At 35.7% G+C, this 21,163-nt stretch overlaps 1 protein-coding gene across 5 annotated transcripts in view; it reads left to right on the top strand.

The window, feature by feature from the left end:
* Positions 1–21,163, top strand: part of UHRF2 (ubiquitin like with PHD and ring finger domains 2) — a 134,066-nt gene that overhangs the window by 10,837 nt on the left and 102,066 nt on the right. For all 5 annotated transcript variants that reach the window (XR_013170460.1, XR_013170457.1, XR_013170459.1 and 2 more), the window contains exon 2: positions 13,121–13,354. Coding sequence is in view for 1 of the 5 variants with exons in the window: in XM_077148215.1 (XP_077004330.1) it covers positions 13,121–13,354 (234 nt within the window). In the remaining 4 variants the exon portion in view is untranslated. The remainder of the gene's footprint in view (positions 1–13,120; positions 13,355–21,163) is intronic.

Below are 21,163 nucleotides of genomic sequence, written 5' to 3'. Positions count from 1 at the left end.
CTTTTATTTATAGTGTCCTCCTTTGTCTCTTATGGCGTCTTTACATTTAAAGCCTATTTTGTCTGATATTAGTATATCTACTCCTGCTTTCTTTTGGTTACAACTTGGGTGGAGCGTCTTTATCCATCTTTTCACTTTGTCTATTTGAATCCTTGTGTCTAAGATGTGTCTCTTATAAGCAGCATATAGCTGGATTATATTTCGTAATCCATTCTGCTCATCTGTATCTTTTAATTGTTAAATTTAGTCTGTTAATATTCAGTGTTATTACTGAAAAGGCGTTTCTTGACTCCACCATCTTATCTTTTGGATTTTATTTTTCAAATCTGTATATTCTTTTCCCTCTTTCTTTTTTTATCCTTTAAGTTACCCTTTCTGGTAATTCTGCCTTCCTCCAGACCTCCCTCTCCTGTCTTTTTTTTTTCAGCTGGCAGACCTACCTTTAATATTTCTTGTAGGGACATTCTCTTGTTGAAGGATTCATTCAGGATTTGTCTGAAAAAAAAAATTTTAATCTCTCCCTCAGCTTTGAAGGGCAATTTGGCTGGGTACAGAATTCTTCATTGGAAGTCTTTCTCTTTCAGGATCTTAAATATTTACCATACCACTGCCTTCTTGCCTCAGTAGTGCCAGTTAACTAGTCTAAACTCAGTCTGTGTGGATTCTCTTGTATGTAGTATGCTGTTTTTCTCTTGCTGCTTTCAGGATTTTCTGTTTCTCTAACATTTGACAGACTGGTTAGTATGTGTCTTGGGGAAGGCCTATTTGAATTTATTCTCCTTGGAGTTCATTGAGCTTCTTTGACTTGCATATATATGCCCTTTATAGGGGTTGGGAAGTTTCCCCCATTATATCCTCAACTAATCTTCCTAGCCCTTTACTCGTCTCCTTCTCCTTCTGGGACACCAATGATTCTTACGTTTGTGTGTTTTCTTTGGTCCATCATTTCCCTGAGATCCAGTTCAAAGTTTTCCATCTTTTTTGCCACTTGCTGTTTTGAGTGTTCAAAATCAATTCTCCTGTCCTCTAGTTCACTTATTCTTTCTTCTGCCTCTTAAAATCTGCTGTTGTGTGTCTCTAGTATGTTTTTATTTGGGCTACAGCATCTTTAATCTCTGTGAAATCTATTTTTCTGTTGATTCTTTCAGATTCCTCTTTGTGCTCTTCTAGTGTCTTCTTCATCTCCTATATGTCATTAACCATCCCGTTTGTTTTATTTAGTAGTATTATATGAACATCTTTGATTAGTTGTTCCAATGTTTGAGTCTCCTCGGGTGTTTTAATTTGGTTGTTAAGCTGGGCTATATATCTGCATCATAATATGTTTGGTGATCTGTCTTTGTGGCATGTGAAGATCTTGATTGGTTTACTTTGGAAGTTGATTTCCTTCAGTAGTCTAAAGCCTTGTATTTGTGGGATGAATGTAGAGCCGGATGTGGGGCACGGGGTGAGGCACATCAGTGCAGTGATACTTTGCAGTGTAGGTACAGGTTGGGAATACTGTGCTGGTGCCTGTGAGTATGGGTGCCCCGCGGCAGGGAGGATGTGGCTGTGCAGGTGCACAGGTCAGGGGAGCGAGGCCCTCCTTTTGCCAACTTTTTAAATTGGATTGTTTCTTTTTATTGTTGAGCTGTAGGAATTCTTTATATATTCTGCATAGTAAACCCTTATTGGATATATGTGGCTTTCAAATATTTTCTCCCATTGACTAGGTTATTTTTCACTTTCTTGGCAAAGTCCTTTGATGCCCATGTTTTTAATTTGAGAGGTCCCAGTTATCTATTTTTTCTTTCATACTTCTGCTTTGGGTGTAAACTTTAAGAAACTGTTACCTTCCACAAAGTCTGAAGATGCTACCCTACATTTTCCTAAGGAGTTTTGTTGTTCTTGTATTTAGGTCTTTGATCCATTTTGAGTTAATTTTTGAATATGGTGTATAATAGAGGTTCTCTTGCATTCTTTTGCATGTGCTTATCCAGTTTTCCTAGCACATCTTTCCCCCCACTTTTTAAACTGCTGTTTCAACTTTGGGATAATTGTAGACCCACACACAAATGTAAGAAACAACATGGGGAGGTCTGGTACAGCCTTGACTCAGTTCCCCCAATAGTAAAGTCTGGCAAAACTATCGCACAATATCACAACTGGGATATTTACACTGATGTGAACCATTGAGCCTAGTCACAGCTCCCCAGCTTAATTCCTTTTATTTTTGTTCTATGCAGTTTGATCATGTGTGGACTTATGTGACTACCTACAGTCAAGATAACACTTGGAGATTGATTTTGAGAGATGTACTCTTTAGGGACTCCTCTAAAAAGAAAATACAGCTTCCTATATCTAACTGGAAGTATTCTGGAGACTGTAGCTTGGCAGTTGTTTTTTTGGGTGGTCATCATGTGCCCTGAGGAGAGTTGACAGTCTCACTGCCCAAGCTCCATGAGACGCAAAACTTCTCCTCATTTGGGAGCAGAGTCATGGGTTCTAAGAGATTGCTGAATCCACATCCCTTACTTGATCTCTGAGTAAAGGGAGACTGCTCTTTCCAACTTAATAGTAACAGAGAAAGACCCAGGATGGCTGCTTCCTTCTTTCCAGTGCTCTGTGGTTGTCCCTGCTGCCAGCTTCCAGTATGATTATCTGGAGTACCTGGATAGGGCTGCTTTGAAGAAATTGGAGTTCACCAGCGTCCAGCTTATTTTTTTATCTGCAAACTTCCATTAACTCAAGACCACCACTTCCCCTTTGGAGGGGAAAGCTGACCAGGGACATGAAGACCTGGTGGCACAATTCTGTGGTAGTGTAAACAGGGTTTGAAGGGAAAGGACATCTGGACTGTAAATATGGGAAGAGTCAACAAAGATGTAAGGTCCCTCACTATCTGGGGTGGAAGCTGCAGGAGGGCATTTGTGAGGAGCCGGGAGTTCCCTCTTGGGAACCAGTCCTATGTCCTTCTCCTCCTGGGCCTTTCCATTACCCTGGTGAGGGGCCGCGGCTCAGCTGCCTGACTCCAGGGGAGCGTAGGGCCAACTGCAGACTCTCAGGCCAGCTTTGGGGCCCAGGTGTATCCACACAGGAAAGCCCAGTGGGCCGACATAGAAGTCCCCATGGCACTTGTGGACACATCTGCCCGGCAACCTGAGGCCGGGACAATGGCCCCAGCACCATTTTTTTTTGAAGAGACTATTCTTTCTCAGTTGAGTAGACCTGGCAGCCTTGTCACATATCAGTTGGCCATTGTTTTAGTTTGTTAAAGCTGCTGGAATGCAATATACCATGAATAGAATAGCTTTTTAAAAGGGAAATATTATTAAGTTGCAAGTTTACAGTTCTAAGGCTGTGAAAATGTCAATTTTTTCAATCTGCTAAATTTATTTTAACTCTTGTTCCCCGTATTTATTTATTTTTAATCCATGTTTTACTCGTCTGTCAATAAGGTAGATAAAAGAAGCATCAGACACAAGGTTTTCACAATCACACAGTCACATTGCGAAAGTTATATCAGACAATCATCTTCATGAAACAAAGCTCAAGTGGTCAAAACAGCACCAGTACTAGCCTAAACATAGGTATACTGACCAATGGAACTGAATTTAGGTTCAAAAAATGTTCCTCATATCTATGGCTGTGCTGGTTTGAATCTGTAATGTACCCCAGAAAAGTGTTTCACCTTTGAGTATGAGGTCAGCTGGATGGGATCTCTTTGTTACCATGAAAAAGTGACCTACCCAATTCTGGGTGGTAACATCTGTTTAGGTAGTTTCCATGGAGATATGTCTCCACCCATTCAAGATGGGGTTGCTTACTAGAGTCCTTTAAGAGGGAACAAGTTTGAAAAAAGCCTTAGAGCCAACAGAGAGCCCACAAAGCCAGAGACCTTGAGAGATGCAGAAGGAAGGAACCTCTGGGGGAAGCCTTATGAAATGAGCAGAGAAAGCAAGCAGATGTCCTTGTGTGCCTTCCAGCTGAGGGAGGTATTCAGAACCCAAAGACCCCAGCAGGTGCCAGCCACATGACTTCCCAACTGACAGCTGTCCTGGACAGCATCATCTTCTCTTGAGTGAAAGTAACTTCTTGTTGGTGCTTTAATTTGGGCAAAAAAACAAACAAACAAAAAAACATGCTGGATTATGTCAAATGCCTTTTCTGTGTTGATACGATTGTGTGACTTTTCCCCTTTGATTTATTATTGTGAGGTGTTAACGTTAATTGATTTTTCTTGAGTTGAACCACTCTTGCATGCCTGGGATACAGCACACTTGATCATGGTGTATGATTCTTTTAATGCACTATTGGATTTGGTTTGCAAGTTTATGTTGAGGATTTTTGCATCTACATTTATCAGCGAGATTATTCAGTCTCTCCAATAATTTGTTGGTATATGGTTTGTGGTATCCTCATAAAAGAAGTAATTTTCCTTTCTTGTAATATGTATTAAAGTCAACCAAGGTCTTGTATGCAGAAAACTATAGAACATTGTTAAAAGAAATCAAAGAAGACCTAAATAAATGGACTGAAAGACTAAATATTATTAAAATGTCAATTCTACCCAAACTGATTTACATGGTCAATGCAATCCCAATCAAAATTTCAGTTAGCTAACTTTGCAGAAATGGAAAAGCCAACCATCAGTTTTATTTGGAAGAGTAAGGGCTCCTAGTAGCCAAATACATCTTGAAAAAAATATATGAATTGGGAGGACTCACACTTCCTGACTTACCATTTCTTTTTTAACTTTTTTATTGTATAATATAACATATATACAAAGCAAAGAAATAAAAGCAGTCGTTTTCAAGGCACTCTTCAACAGCTAGTTACAGGACAGATCCCAGAGTTTGTCATAGGCTACCATACCATCCTCTCAGATTTTTCCTTCTAGCTGCTCCAGAATATAGGAGGCTAGAAGGAATGATTTTTTTTTATCATCACAATCGCTTTTTTTTGTGTGTAAATTAATATATGTACAAAAACACAATAAATTTAAAAGCACAGCACAATTAGTTGTAGAACAGATTTCAGAGTTTGGTATGGGTTATAATTCTACAATTTTAGGTTTTTTACTTGTAGCTGCTCTAAGATCCTAGAGGCTAAAAGAAATACCAAGTTAATGATTCAGTAATCATATTTGTTTGTTAAACCCTATATTCTCTGTATAATTCCACCATCACCTTTGATCTTTCCCATTCTTTAGAGGTATTTGGACTATGGATATTCAAGCTTTTTCATGTCGGAAGGGCTGTCAGTAATATAGGGTAGGGAGATGGAATAGCTGATGTTCTGGTGAGGCTGGGCCCTATAGGTCTCAGGACTTACCTGGTCCAGGAACCCATCTGGAGGTTGTTGGTTTCTGTAAAGTTATTCTAATGCATGGAATGCAATTTTCTTTTCTTGTAGTATCGTTATCTCACTTTGGCATTAGGGTAGTGTTGGCCTCATTAAATGAGTTAGGTAGTGTTCCCTCCTGTACAGGTTTTTAGAGAGTTTGAGCAGGATTGGTATTAATTCTTCTTGGAATGATTGGTAGAATTTCCCTGTGAGTGCATCTGATCTTGGGCTTTTCTTTGTTGGGAGATATTTGATGGCTGATTCAATCTCTTTACTTGTAATTGGTCTGTTGAAATCTTCTATTTCTTTTAATCATTGTAGGTTGTTCATGTGTTTCTAGAAATGTGTCTGTTTCATACAAGTCATCTAATTTGTTGGTATATAGTTGTTCGTGGTATCCTCATAATCCTTTTAATTTCTCTGAGGATTAGTAATAATGTTTCCCGTCTCAGTTCTGATTTTATTTGCATATTCTCTTTCTTTCTCTGTCAGTCTAGCAAGCGTTTGTCAATTTTATTGATCTTCTAAAAGAACCAACTTTTTGGTTTGCTGATTCCTTCTTGCTTTTTATTGTTGTTCGCAGTTTCATTGTCTAATTATTATTTTCTTCTGCTGCTTGCTTTGGGATTAGTTTGCTGTTCTTTTTCTAGTTCTTCCAGTTGTGCAGTTAGGTATTTGATTTTAACTCTTTCTTGTTTTTTAGTTTAAGCATTTATGGCTATAAATTTCCCTCTCAGCACTGCCTGTACTGCATCCTGTAAGTTTTGATATATTGTGTTCTCCTTTTCATTTGTCTCTAGTTGATGATTTTTCTTGCCACTTCTTCCTTGATCCACTGATTCTTTAAGAGCATGTTGTTTAGCTTCCATATATTTGAATTTTTCAGTTCTCTACCTGTTATTGACTTCAATTTCATTCCATTATGATGAGAGAATGCATTTTATATAATTTCAGTCTTTTAAAACTTATTGTGACTTGTTTTGTGGCCCAACATGTGGTCTATCCTTGAGAATGATCCATGAGCACCTAAGAATATATATAGCTTGCTGTTTTGGGATGCAGTATTCTGTATATGTCTGTTAGGTCTAGTTCATTTTTCTATGTTTAGGTTCTCTGTTTTCTTTTTGGTCCGCTGTCTAGATGTTCTATTACTGAAAGTAGTGTGTTCAAGTGTCCAACTAATACTGTAGACGGGTCTGTTTTTCCCTTCAGGTTTGCCAGTGTTTGCTTCATAAATTTGGGCACACCATAGTCAGGTGCATAGGTATTTATGATTGTTATTTCTTGGTGGGTTGCCCCCTTTATTGATAGTATGTTTATTTGTCTCCTACACCAGTTTTGTGTTTAGTCTATTCTGTCCAAGATTAGTATAGCTACCCTAGCTCTTTTTTGGTTACTGTTTGTATGATAACCCTTTTTCAACCTTTCACTTTCAGCCTATTTGTGTCTTTGGGTCTAAGGTCAGTCTCTTGTAGACAACATATAGTTGGATCATACTATTTTATCCGTTTTGCTGATCTGTATCTTTTGATTGGCGAGTTTAATACAATAACATTCATTGTTATTACTATAAAGGTAATACTTCACTCATTTTAACTTCTGGTTTTTTTTGTCATATCTTGTTTTTGTCTCTCCTTTTACTTGTTTAGTTACCTTTACTGGTAATCTTCATTTCTATACTCTACTCCAAGCCTCGCCCTCCTGTGTTTTCTTTTCAGCCTGCAGAAGTCCTGTTAATATTTTGGGTAAGGCAGGTCTCTCGTGGAAGAACTCTCTCAGTTTCTGTTTATGTAAATATCTTAAGCTCTCCCTCATTTTTGAAGACCAGATAAGGAATTCTTCACTGGCGGTTTTTTTTTTCTTTCAGTACCTCAAATGTATCATACTGCTGTATTGTTCCCATAGTTTCTGATTAGAAATTGTCATGTACTTTTATTGCAGTTCCCCTCTGTATGATGAATCACTGTTCTGTTGCTGTTTCAGCATTCTCTTTATCCTTGTCAGTTGATAGTTTAATATGTCTTAATGGTTCTGTTAGGACTTACTCTGCTTGTAGCTTGTTGTACTTCTTGGAGATGTAGATTTGTCTTTTCTAAGACTTCAGAAGTTTTTGGGCATTATTTCTTCAAATATTCTTTCTGTCCCTTTCCCATTTTCTTCTTGTTCTGGCATGCCGTAATGCAAATGTTTGTGTGCTTTGTGTTGTCATTCGAATCCCAGAGACTCGGGTCAATTTTTTTCCGTTCTTTTTTCTATCTGTTCTTTCTGATTTTCATTCTCCTGTCTTCTAATTTACTGATTGTTCTGCCTGTTCAAATCTGCTGTTCTATACCTCTAGTGTGTTTTTAATCTCTTCTCTTGTACCTTTCACTCCCAAAGTTTGTTATTTTTTATATTTCAAATCTTGATGTTCACATGGTGTCTTAGTATTCTTTATATTTTTATCTGTATTTCTCTTTTCCTTGAATTGATTTAGGAGATTGTTTGAACATCTTTGATTAGTTCCACATTGTCTTTTCTGATATTTTTGTTCCTTTGGATCATTTCTTCCTGTTTCTTAGTATGGCTTATTTTCTGCTAGTGTCTATGCATGTGAATATCTTGACGAGTTCATCTTCTCTGAAGGTCAGTTTTTATCTCTTGTCTAGGGTTTTATTGTTGATTGCCGTTGTGTTAAGTCTCTTATTTGACACTTGGTTCACCTTATTCTTATTCTGTGTTTAACTGACCAGATTTTTCAGCTCGTCTTCTGATTATTGCCTTTGCTATGCATTGCAATTTTAAAGATGGCACAATCTCTGAAAGCTTCTTTTCCTTTGTTACTTTTCTGGGAATCTTGATTTGTCCTGTTTGTTATTGTTTTGTCCCTATCTTTTATTTATTTATTTGCCTTTCCCTGGAAGGCAAATTCTGAGAGGAGGATCAACTCCAGAGAGTACTTCTCCAAGCTGGTATTTCCCATCCTACCAGGGCTAGGGACCAACAAAGGGAGTAGAGTGCAGACCAGACCGTCTCCACAGTGCCCTGAGGAGAGAGTCACAAAGATGCCAGACGCCTTTTTTGAGGGCTCCCCAGAGTTGGGCTTTCATGACCTGCCCAGCAGGTACCCTTCAGCAAACTGTTCCCTGCAGCCCTAAGGAGGCACTGTGTCTTTAAACCTTAACTACCTCTGCCACTGTTAGCTGTAGGGTTGAAACACTGCCACTTTTGTCTGGAATGAGTTGAAATAATAGATCTGAGCCAGGGCCCAGCAATCTGAATTAGCTAATCTAAAGCTTGATCAGTGCTGGCTGGGCCTGGCACCCTTGTCCTCCTCCACCTCCTATATGTTCTTAGTGAAGTGTATTTTCATGTTCCTTTCTGACAGCAGCAGCTAGCCAGTGACTGGATCCTGAGGTTGCCCACCTGGGCTGAGGGTGGGGGGGTGGGCTGTGGGCAGGATATGCCAGCAGCTGCCACACAACAAATGCTGCTCAACATTTTTTTTTTTATCACAGTTTCTGTAGCCTCTTTTTTCTACTCCCGGCTGAATGAGTGTTCTTCTGGCCTCTGAAACCCCAGAATAGTTGTTTCAGACAGTTCCTGCCTATTTACTAGGTTGGAGGATGTAATTCCTGAAGGTCCCTACTCCACCATCTTTCCTCTAAACCTATCCACCTTCAAAACACATCACAGGGGCAGTACAAGGGTGGTTCAGTGTTAGAATTCTTGCCTGTCATGCTGGAGACCCAGTTCGATTCTCAGAGCCTGCACAAGTGAAAACAAAACAAAAACACACCACCACCACACATCACAGGGTAAGGGAGAAACATGAACAATATGACATGTTACAAAGGAAAAGGTTGTGACTAGAAGGAAAGTAGTGGGAGCTACTAGCAAGTAGGAGAGCATAAGGGATTTGGAGAGAAAAGAGTTCTATTTAAGATTGTTGTCTGTTTTTGTGTTGCTACTGGTACAACAACTGTTAAGAGTTTAGAAGGTTAGGAAAAACTTACTGGGAAATGAAATCAAGTAGTCAGAAATGGATTATGTTACAGTTCTAAGACAAGAGGAAAGGGTAGTGGTTAGAAAGGTCGAGAAAACCAAGAAATGTGGTATGTTGGGCAGAAGACCCTTTTCCAGAGAAGGGAGTAATCAACAGTGTCAGATCCTTTCGCGAAGGAGACTGAAGACAGGAGGTCCTGAGATTCAAACTGGAAAGTCTTTGTCATATGTTTAGAATGTAGTTTTGAGAAGAGTATAAACTGAGTCGATTGTAGGAGTGTAAGGAGTAAATAAGTGGTGAGCTACAGACAGTTGTGGTGGTTTCCTCATCAACATTCAGAAGAAAAGATATCTTAGGATGGGATGATTTGCATTGTTCATGGAGATGAGGGCAAGAAGCCAGTATTTAAAAAAGACTCAAGCTGCAAGGGAAAATAATTTATCATGGCCTCAAATGTAGAAAATATTTATTTTCAAGGACAGTTTACTTTAGATGACAAGGTGGACAGTAAATAGAAGCCTACTGATACATAAACAAATGCTAAAGGATAAAACAAGAGTGACTGGTTTGGTCACAGTTAAGGTATCATTCATCACCAAGCTAATACAAATTAAAAGATGACTGATGCAAAAATAAAATTCCTTTATGGAAAACTTCTATTATGAAAGTGCCATATGCCCTGCATTTTGATTGCTGACTTGATCTTGTTCTTGCAAGAATGGAAACCAAATCTTAAGTTCTCAGCTTATCTAAAAATGTGCAAGAATTACGGGATCCTTTGTTTTTATTTTAATTTTAGATAAACTTTAGTTTTTATTTAAACTTGCATTGGAACTTGGCACTCCTATGCAAACTTGTGTTGCAGTTCAATAGGATTTTTATACTGATGTGGATTCTGATTGCTATAATGAGGATTTGTGGAATTTCAAGAACCATTACAGGAAGCGCTTTTGGTCATTAAATCTATTTAAATCTTGTTCAGGGTTAGATATTCTGGAGATAGAGTGTCTTTGTAAAATATAACTTGCTTGGCTTGTAGGTGATAAATGCTGTGGTTTAGGTGCTGGCTATAGGGCTGTAAGTTCTGGTTAGATTGAGGTAACCTCGGTTGGACATTTTTATCTAGAAAATTGTGTTTAAGGCCCCTAGGGATTGAATCTTTTTAAGAAAGTGAGGTTGGTGGATTTCTGAATCTTTGGAGAATCCAGAGCCTTTCCTACTTTGAAAGAAGTTTTTCTTTCCAGTTTTTTTCCTGGTACTATTGTAGAGATAGCCTTAGAATAAAGAGTGTAAACATGGCTCTTGAACCAGAGTTGAAGAAGAAATGAGCAGTTGTTTTTGGCCCTAGGACTCTATTTTCTTGGGGAATACAAAATAAGAGCCTTTGCCTCTTTAAGGGGATGTGTATGTAAATGTGTAATTTATTACATAAGTAGAGTAAAAGACACATGAACATTAATAATGTATCTCTTTCATTTACATCCCTTGTCAGTAATCCTTGGGCATGACTTCCCCACTACCTTCTCAACCACTATGCCGCTTGATACTTTCTTCCCAGTTTTCACTTGCATCCCATTGTTGCAGTTCTCTGTTACCTGGAACTTCTTCCTTCAACCCAGTAAAAATTCAAGGGTACTGTCTAGCAAAACAAAAAATCTTTAGTACCATCCCTGCCTCCCCAGTATTGTAAATCCCACATCCCCTTCTTCTAGTATGGCAGTTCTCAAGCTTTTATTGCTTTGACAGATTGAATTATAGTTACATGCCTGAAACCAAAGGTATTTGTAATTTTGAAATGCACCCATCCTTTTTTTTGCCCCTACTCAGTGTAATTTGAAAGTGATAACTTTCTATCTGTGCTTTTCCTTAAATTTGAGAGAACTTCAGTAGTTTTCAAATAACCCTTCGTTCCAATAATTTTCATAACTGTTCACAGTGGTCTAAGTGGTGTGGAAATTGCTATGCAATGGATGATAATTACTGTTTTAGGAAGATTAGCAGGGTACTTGCCAATAAGAAAGGGAGAATTGGATAATCTGAGTTTAAAAAAAAAAAAAAGGCTACCCTAGCAAGCATGAATAGTTGGAGGCAAGGTGATTTTATGTTAGCCTGGGCATAATTTTTATTGCAGTGCCTTTTCACTTCATGTACTTATAGTGATCCACCCTGGCTGTAGATATTGCTTTTTTTGTGTTTTTGTTTTTTGCTGTCTAGCCAAGTTTAGAAGGAGTGCATACAGCTTGAAGCTGTGTATATCTACTCTTGACCAATCACTTGATTAAAAACTGTAGTCGGAGGTGTCAATTGATTATACGAATGATTCTGACTTTTTCTTGTACCTAAAATTTCAGTGGAAAAATATTTATGGAAATACTTAAAATTTCATCATCTTAACTCCTGTCTTCATTTTTGTGACTGCCCTACCAGTTAATTTTCACGTTGCATGCTGTTATAATTTATTTTTTCTTTTTATTTTGTACATTTCCATTTTTCTGTAATTGTCATAATGTTCAATAGTTGTATGTTTTATCAAGTTGTACTTTTTCACCTGTTCCAGAATTGGTATGTTCTTCTTACTATTGGAGACTAACAAAATGAAGTACGAATGTAGTTTTGCTCCTTGAGTTTAACTTTTCAGGAGTTGGGGATTAGTGGGAGTTTTTTGTTTTTGGTCTGATTCTTTAAATAATATTAACATATAGATTTGTTTTCTTATTTAGGACTCGGCTTATTTGGAATAAGCATATTAAACGGTGATAATATCAAATTTAATTTCCTTACTAGGAAATCTATTTGTGAATTTCTTGATATGTTGATCCCTTGCTCCATTTAACAAATTAAACGTGTAATATGTGGGACTGTACTAGGTGTGTTCTTGAACCACTTGAATGAAAATTTCTGACTTAGTACATAAGTTTATAATTCAAGGACAGACTTATTCTTTCCCCCTTTGTTGACTTCTGTTATGATCTTCGTGCATTTGGGAGTTGTGGATAACAGGTATCTCATATAAAGAAGGGGAAATGAGCAATGTTAAATTGGTCATATTTCTGGGAAAGCGATCTGCTTTTAAAGGAATTTGGTTTTTCTGTTGTTTCACGCACTCATGCTAAATGAAAATCACATGTGCAAATGGCCACCTGAATTCTATAGAGAAGCAGATTGGAGACTGCCAAAATACCCTTGAGTTGAAGATAATTTGCAATTCATGCTGGAAGACAAGATAATTTATTCACTATTCATCCTGGAAGACTTGATGATATAACTTGATAATCTTTACAAATGGTCTGAATTAGAAGACTAAGCAAGCAGAATAGCATGAGTAAGAATTACGATTCCTGCTTGATTTTTCCCCCCCCCCTGCTTGATTTAAAAGAAAACTACTGACATGACAGTGTTTCAAAAAAATGAAATGGTTCATTTAATCTTTCATCGAATACAAGGTCATAAAAGTAATTAGCTTTCAAAACTTACCTGTTTTGAAGTGGGTTCAGGCTCTGGTTTTTAAAAATAAAGCTTGGTGATAAATTAACAATTTTGCCTAGGTGATAAGATCACAGCTACCATGATACATTTTTGGTTTTAATGGTTTGAAGTATTCCCTGGATCCCACATGGAGTGATTCTTAAGAATTTATTGGGGTCTAGAGATATAACCTTCAGAAGCTGTAATAAGAATGGTTTCAAAATCATTAATTACATGATGAATTTCATTTTAATAGCTTTGCTAGGGCATGTGGATAGTTAAGCATGTAAAAAGATCAAGTTTTCAGATAAGTATTTCAATATCTTTTTCTTTTTTTTTTCCTAGTTGGAAAATGGATATACTTTATTTGACTATGATGTTGGACTGAATGATATAATTCAGCTATTGGTTCGCCCAGACCCTGATCTTCCTAGCACATCTAAACAGACTGATGTCCAGGTTAAACTCTCTTCTAATAGTCCACCTAAAGTAAGGAAAAACCCAAGGATGGGACCTTCCAGTCAGCCATCTACATCAACTCAGACGCTTCTTATTGATCCTGGCATTGGACTATATAAGGTATGTTGTCTTCTTCAGATGACTTCTGAAAATGCAGCTATATGTTCTCTTCAGGATGTTGTGAATACACATTTATTGCCATTTGAAAGTAAGCATAGAACTGTTAACATGTTAACTTTTAAAAGTATTCTTTTAATTTTTGCTTTGAAACATGTACAGCTGAATGTATAAAGTGTTTATATATAGTTTGAGAAACAATAATAAAGCAAACACCTGTGTAATTCCACCAAGATTAAGAAGTAGAATGATACCAGTACCTTTTTAGAACCTCCTGTGTGCCCCTACCAGATTACATCTCCCTCTCTCCCTAAGACGTAAACTACTTATTCTGACTTATGATTTTCTTGTTTTTCCTTAGTTTTACTACTTGTATGTCTAAACAAGGTGTGTGTAATTTTGCCTATGTTTAATTGGTAATTGAATTTTACTTTTTTCAACATTCAGAAGATTCTCTGATGCATATAGCTGTGTTTATTCCTTTATCACTATTTCAGTGTTCCATATTGTTGATCTATCACAGTATGTTTATCTAATCCATGATTAATAGATATTTGGGCTGTTTGCCACTTTCAGTTTAAGTGATTCTTTTAATCTTCTTGTATGTGTATCCGGATGCAAGTGTTGAAGAACTTCTTTGAAATTTCTGTCTAGGAATAGTGCTGGTTGTTCACTCACTGGATACTGCCATTATATTTTTGTATTGGTATATTTCTCTATATCTGTGCATGTACTGGTTAAGTACTATAGCCTTTTAGAGTGTTTTAATATCTTCCTTTCCCCCATCTTCAAATTTCATTCCTTTTCAAGGCTCTTTGATTTTTGTCTTTTAACACTTGCCTATATAAATTTGAAAACTATTTGTCAAAACTGTAGAGAAATAATCTGCTGGTATTTAGGGGATTGCATATATCAACTTGGAGAATTGACATCTTTGCATTGTTGAATCTTAAAATTCAGGAACATGATAGATTTCTCTGACAAATTTTGAACATCTTTCTCAATTAGCTCAAGTTTTCCCTGTATGTATCTTACTCAGTTTATTTCTAGTAGGTTTGAAAATAATTACCTTTTAAAATGCATCTTGTCTCCTGATACCTAGAAATGCAATTGATTTCTCGCCCTTTGCATGTACCTTTTTCTAGCTTTTCTAATAAATTGTCTAGAAATAATTGAGTTTTTTATCCTTATCAATCCTTATAAACTTTTTTGTCTTAATAGTTGTGCACTGTTAAATAGAAGTCGTGATAGTGGGCACAGCCTTGTTTCTGATCTCAAAGAATTGCTTCAGTGTTTTCACAGTTAATACAATGTTGGGGAGGTTTTATGGTAGAATAATTTTGGGAAAAGTTGCTCAAACTCTGTTACAAAGCTAAAAATTAAGATTTGGTAGATGAGTGACTTATTTGAGAAAATACAAAGACAACATCTTGGAAGGAAAAAAACCAAAAAGTTGGCAGAAAGCACCAGGTCTGGGTATCTTAAGTGAAGAGTTGTTTTCAACCTTTGAATAATCGACGATTATCACTAAATTGACCCACAATGTAAAGGAAAGTTTCCCAGAATCAGTATACCACTGATAAATTTAAAACATGACTGTCACACCAGCATCACTAACATACTTAATATAAAACCTAAGTTATGTTTAACAAATAGAATTATGGCTGTATATTACAAGAACATAGTATCTTGCCCACCAAGTATGGTTTTTCAGGAAGCAGGGATGGTTCATTATCAGGAAATGTCTTAATATAATCTATTGTTTTAACAAATGAAAGAAAACAAATGATCTAATAAAAAATGTTTTCTGCATCTAAATGAAACTTTAAACAATCATAGCTAGATAAAAAAATCTTTGGTAAGAGGAACAACAGATGTAATAGATGAATATTTTAACCATAGCCAGTGTTATGCTTGTAATGGTGGGGAAAAGCTAGAAGTATCCCCATTAAAAATAGGAGCAAACAAGGAAGCCAATAATTAATGCTACTGTTACTTAATGTTTTTCCATAAGTGTTAAATAATGCACTTAGGCAGGGGAACAAAATAAAGTGCAGCTATTGGAGAGGGCAAAGTTATCACTTATGGATACCTCAAAAAGCGAAGAAAATAAATGCTAGAACATTTTGGGCAACCGGAAGTTGTCATTTTCAGAATTAATATTGAAATACCAGTAGTTTTGCTTGATTGATTCTATTAGAAATTAAAATAGAAGAGAAAAAAATACTTGAAATAGGAAGACTTGGAAATAAACATGATATCACGTGATAGTGCTCTATATAATGTTCACAGTTAAGACAGAATTGTCAGAGCTGAAAGCTAACTTGCCAATTTGTTAAATCACCCGTTTGATTTCATTCTTCCTTCCGGTGCGCATGCATCCAACTTTGTTGCTTTTTAAATAAACTTTGTTTCAGATCAATTTTAGGTTTAGGGCAAAATTGGGAAGATAGTGCAGAGTTCCTATATATCCCACACCCAGTTTCTTCTGTTACTAAATCTTACGTTAGTTTAGTGTATATGTTACAGTTTATGTACCCTTATTGATACATTAAGTCATACTTTCTGCAGATTTCCTTAGTTTTTGTTTAATGTTCTTTTCTGTTCCTTAGTCTCACCTGGGATTATCATGTCTCCTCTTGGCTGTGACAGTTTCTCAGACTTTGTTTGGTTTTGATGAGTTCAACAGTTTTAAGGATTATTGGTCAGGTATTTGGTAAAATGTTTCTCTGTGGCAATTTGTCTGCTCTTTTCCTCAAGATTAGACTGTACTTATTTGTTTAGGAGAAGAAGACCGTAAAGTGCTGTTTCGTCATATCATATATCCAGGGTATATACTATGAACATGAGACAGTGTTTGCCAATAAAAAGATGCTCTACCCCCTCCTGTTTCCATTCTGTACTTTTTGAAAGAAAGTTGCTATGTTCAGCCCCCACTCAAAGAGTAGGAATTTATACTCTACTTCATTGAGTGCAGAGTAATTACATCAACTATTTGAAATTCTACATGGCAAATTGCTCCCCCATTTATTTATTCAGTTATTTGTTTATATAATAAATTTAATGCTAATATAATACTGCTTTGATATTAGTATTTAGTATTTATTACTGTATTTTTCAAATAATTTCAGTTTTGACTATTGGAAGCTCTTTTAATTGGTTCCTATGTCCCTTTGACATATCTCCATCATTGTGGATGTTAACTTTTTTTTAAAGCACTTTCTTATATATTTCCTGTCCCAGCCCTAGAATCAACCATTTCTCCAAGGAATCCTGGTTCTTTTAATTAGAGAATGACATTAGAAACCATATGTTGAGTGTGCTCACTGCTCCTTGCTACTGGTACATTTTGTTTTTGCCTTTAGGCCCTCTTAGCTGATAGAGCAAGAAAATATGTGTGTATACTAACTTCAGTATACACACATATTTATGAATATTTATGTAACCATCTGTATCTATATTACATTTTTACATTGTTACTTTTTTCTTTAAACTGTTAATTATGAAACTTCATGTTTACAAGACAGGTATAAAATTAATACAAAACCTATAGGGACTCCAGCATACCTTCTACCTACCCAGATCCACCAATTTTGACAATTTTGTCATACTTCACATAGCATTCTATCTGCGATCTGTCTGCCTCTCTGTCCATCTATCCATTTTTGTTTTTTTCTTAACATTTGAGAGTAAATTATATACATCATGCTTCTTCATTACATACTGTTCCACGTATACTTCCTAAGAGCAAGGATAGTCACTTATGTAGTTTAAGTAGCTTAAGTTGTACTTAAATACAATTATCCAGTTCAAGAAGTTTAATATTAATATGAAGCTTCTGGTCTGTATTCCAGTTTTCTCATATATACCAATAATGTCCTTTTGAGCCTTTTCTCTTTCATTATTAGATCCCCTCCAGGAATATGGATTTTATTTAATTATCATTATCTTTACATTGTTAATTTTTAAACTTCTTTTTGAAAAATGACAACAGCTTAGTTGCTGTTACTTCTGAATTGCTTCATTTTGGGCAGTGAAGGGAAAAATTTGTTTTTGTAAGACCAGCTTATGTGTACCTACAGATCTGAGGTCATTTAAGGTTAAGCAGTCCAGGTCTCTCCTTTTTTTTTTTTTTAATTCTGTATGGTGGGGGTCACATTTCATTTTTTTTTTTTTCCATGTGAGTATCCGTTATTTTAGTATCATTTGTTGAATGTTTGTTTTTCTCTTTGTTTGCTTGTTCTATTTTCGGGGGGGGGGGGGCGGAATGGGGAGGAATATGCATGGGCTGGGAATCGAACCCCGGTCTCCAACTTGAGTCTCCTGCCACTGAACTACCCTTGTACCCCTCCTGTCCAGGTTATTTAAGTTTATTCTGCTTAGGAAGTTACTCAATATTCTGCCCACATCCCTTCTCCCAGGTTTAATTTAGAAAACTTTAATGAGAAAGAAATTACTTTTCTTAGATCTTTGCAGTTCATTTTCAGTGTTAGAACATGCTTTGGCTATCAGCTCCTTCTAGTCTCTTGCTTAATCTTTAAAAAAAAATCTTATTTTGTGTTAATATATAGGACAGATATTAAAAGAACTTGAACTTTGCCATTGAACCTGGTTTCAGATTCCAATTCAACCATTTAACGAGCTGTATAAATTTAACAAGTAAGTTTTATACTAAGGCTCTGTAGCTCCATTTAGACACACTTGGGACCTACTACTTAAACTTTAGTCTTATTTATGCAGTAATATCTTAGTCAAAGCTGAATTATTTCCTTATCAGTTAGTTGAAAAGGCTAACTCAAATTTGCCCTTTTTGATGAAGCTCAGTAATTGTCATAGGTATTTGAAGCTTTTGACTAGTGACTTTAGGGCTTACATATTTTCTGGATAATACATTAAATGAATATTTGAATATCTACTGTACACTTATACTAAGATTAGGAAAAGAGGGGCCAACAAATACTTCCCTATGACTTCATAGACTTCTATTAGAAGTAAAGAAACTTTTTTGCTCATCTGAAAATGGCTTAGAAGCTATTGCTTTAGAATTTGCTTTGACTTTCTCCATTTTTCCATCATCAGAGCAAGTCTCTCAGTAATTAGAATATTAGTCTCATTAAATTGTTTCTAGACCGCTTACAAATTGGCAGTTTTTTCTTTTTTCTTTTTTTAATCTTGAATTCTTGCCTGTGTCACTTTTGTGTAGAGTTTTCCTTTTGGAGATGTAGTGTTTTGTATAATTAAAATCATTGGATGATCAAACATTTTTGAATTTTTCCTTCCTTTTGATTAAGGTGTTCTTTGGATCGCTTGAAAAGTAGAGGCAAAAAATAAATTCTAAATTTTCATCAAAACTGACATAGGTAAAAATTCAAACTTATTGTATTAAAATGAAAATTTAACCTGAAGTTATCTGATACTGTTCTTGTTTTACCCTGTTTGAAAAGTTTGGGCAATATTTGATCAGTTTCATAGATCTCTTCATATGTTGTTATAAGAAACCAGAGATCCCTATCACCTTTGGAAAACCTATGGGAGATAGTACAGAGGCTGGGTGGGTCCTTCCAGTTCCCATTGTACATTTAAGATAAATCAGGTCCTAATTAGATTAAAAGTGATTCATTTTCTTTCTTGAAATATAATTTATGCCTAACTTGATTTTTAATTTTATTTTTGTGTATGGATGCCATGTATTAACTGAGGTTCTGTTTTTGAAATGACTGTCCCCTGGCCTAGATAATGACTGTTTAGAATGATAGTAAGCTTTCAGAGTTCAGATAAGTGTGTGGCACTGTTCAACTTTTTATATTATGTTCATTGTAGGAAACACGGGAAAGGAGTAAAAATCATGAATTATTTCTTTTATCTACATTACAACTCTGCATCTTGATATTTAAACTTTTTTATTATGAAATGTAAGACAATTTTAAAAAAAGAATTTAAGGAAATATTACGAAGTCATTGTCTGCAAACTACCCAGATTAAGAAGTAGAATTGCAGTACCTCAGGAACTTCTTATGTACCCCCTCCTGATTATAATTCTCTTCCTCCTCCCTAAATAAAACTACTACCCAAATTTCTATGGTAATCATTTCCTTGCTTTTTATTAACTTTATCACCAATATGTTTCTGTTTTTCCTGTTTCTGAACTTTATGTAAACGGGACTATATTGCACACTGAGTCTTAATTGTTAACTCTGGGGAAACATGACATTTGGAATGAACCAGGTTCGTTGAAGAAACCTATATACTAAGATTAGCTCCCATACTTTTTTATTTTTCTTTCTTCTTTTTTCTTGGTCCCATACTTTTTTTTAATAACTGTTTCCTGAAGGCAAGTATATCTCACTTCTGAAACCTCATTGAAATGTAAGAATGGTTTTTTATTATAATTATTATTAAAGGAGGTAATGTACATAAAATGTAGTACACTGCTAATGTTTACTGAGAACAATGATACAAATATATATTTTGAGTTTTGTTTTAAGGTTAACTATATTGTTATGGAGATTAGAGATTGTTTGGTATGTGCCTACTATGTGCTTGCTAGGCTGGCATGCCATATGGGTTTTCTTACCTAATCTCTAATACACTACAAGTTAAGTTATGTTATAAAGAAGCTTAGTATAGGACAAGTTAAATAACTCTAGTTCAAGGTTAGACCTAGTAAGTGATAGATAAAAATATGAGCCTGATCTCCATAGCCTGCTATGTTTTCCACAGGTGAAGTACTTAAAAGCATATCCAGTATATAATAAACCCTCAAACATTTGTTATTGATAATATTACTTTTTAATGATTCCTTCTTGCTTTACTTCTTGAATGTACTTCAGACCATTTAGATCCAACCTAACTTAGTCTATGAACTATCTATACTTTTGAATTTGAGAGCTTTTTTAACCTAGTTTATGTGCATTATCGCGAGTGAGAAGTATACCTTATAATTGGAGAATAAAATCTTTAGTTGTTTGCAGTTATAAATCTAGGTTATTGTACTCAAAGAACTCCCTACCTTAGTGCTAACAAGTTCTGTTATGTATTGTTCAAGCGTTGATGGTATTTTAGGTTGACTTGGGTTTCCGTTAAATAATTTTGTCACATGTTGAGGTATTCAGATATTAGATCAGTCTGCCAATTGTGTGTTTGATATGCAAACTCAGTATTTCACTTACCTCTTATTCGTCCTTAATTACGTTTATGTTGCTAAATATGTTCTGTGGTTTAGCTCTTTAGTATCAGCTGTGTTTCGCATTCTCTCCTAGAACAACATTTCTGCAGTGCTATATGAAACATCTTACATTTGATTCGCTATGAAATAATAGCTTCAGTTCATTTCTCCCAAGTATGATAGATTTTATTTATTTTTTTTTTGAGCATGACAGATAATCAGTTGATTATTTCTGTTATAGACATGTGTTGCCTTACAAGTGATTGTGTTTAAATTTGTCAGTGACTATTATGGAAGAAATGCACCTGTGTCCATTTAACGCTTAATGTATGTAGTGTATCTGTGTTCCATTTCTTATTCTTTCTTGTACATATCCTAGCTGGCTTTTAGAGCATTTTCTTTTCTCTTAAACTCCTTCTTATGTTATTAAACCTTTTATTTCAAGCTATTTCAGTACTACCATCTTAATCATTTGTTCTGCCCTCATTAAAATGCTGTACGTCATTCTGGTAGTAATAGTTTTTGTTTTGTCTGTACTTAACTCTACCTCTGTGTCATTTTAGTGGTTTGAAGCCTTTTTATTGTTTTGATACCTTAGTTCTAAGCTCATCACTTAATAAAATACCTATTTACCTCTTAGCATCTTC

This window comes from Tamandua tetradactyla, chromosome 2, assembly GCF_023851605.1.
Source record: "Tamandua tetradactyla isolate mTamTet1 chromosome 2, mTamTet1.pri, whole genome shotgun sequence".
Lineage (NCBI taxonomy): Eukaryota > Metazoa > Chordata > Mammalia > Pilosa > Myrmecophagidae > Tamandua > Tamandua tetradactyla.
The sequence above is the reverse complement of the archived record's forward strand: the minus strand, read 5'-3'. Positions and strand labels throughout refer to the sequence as shown.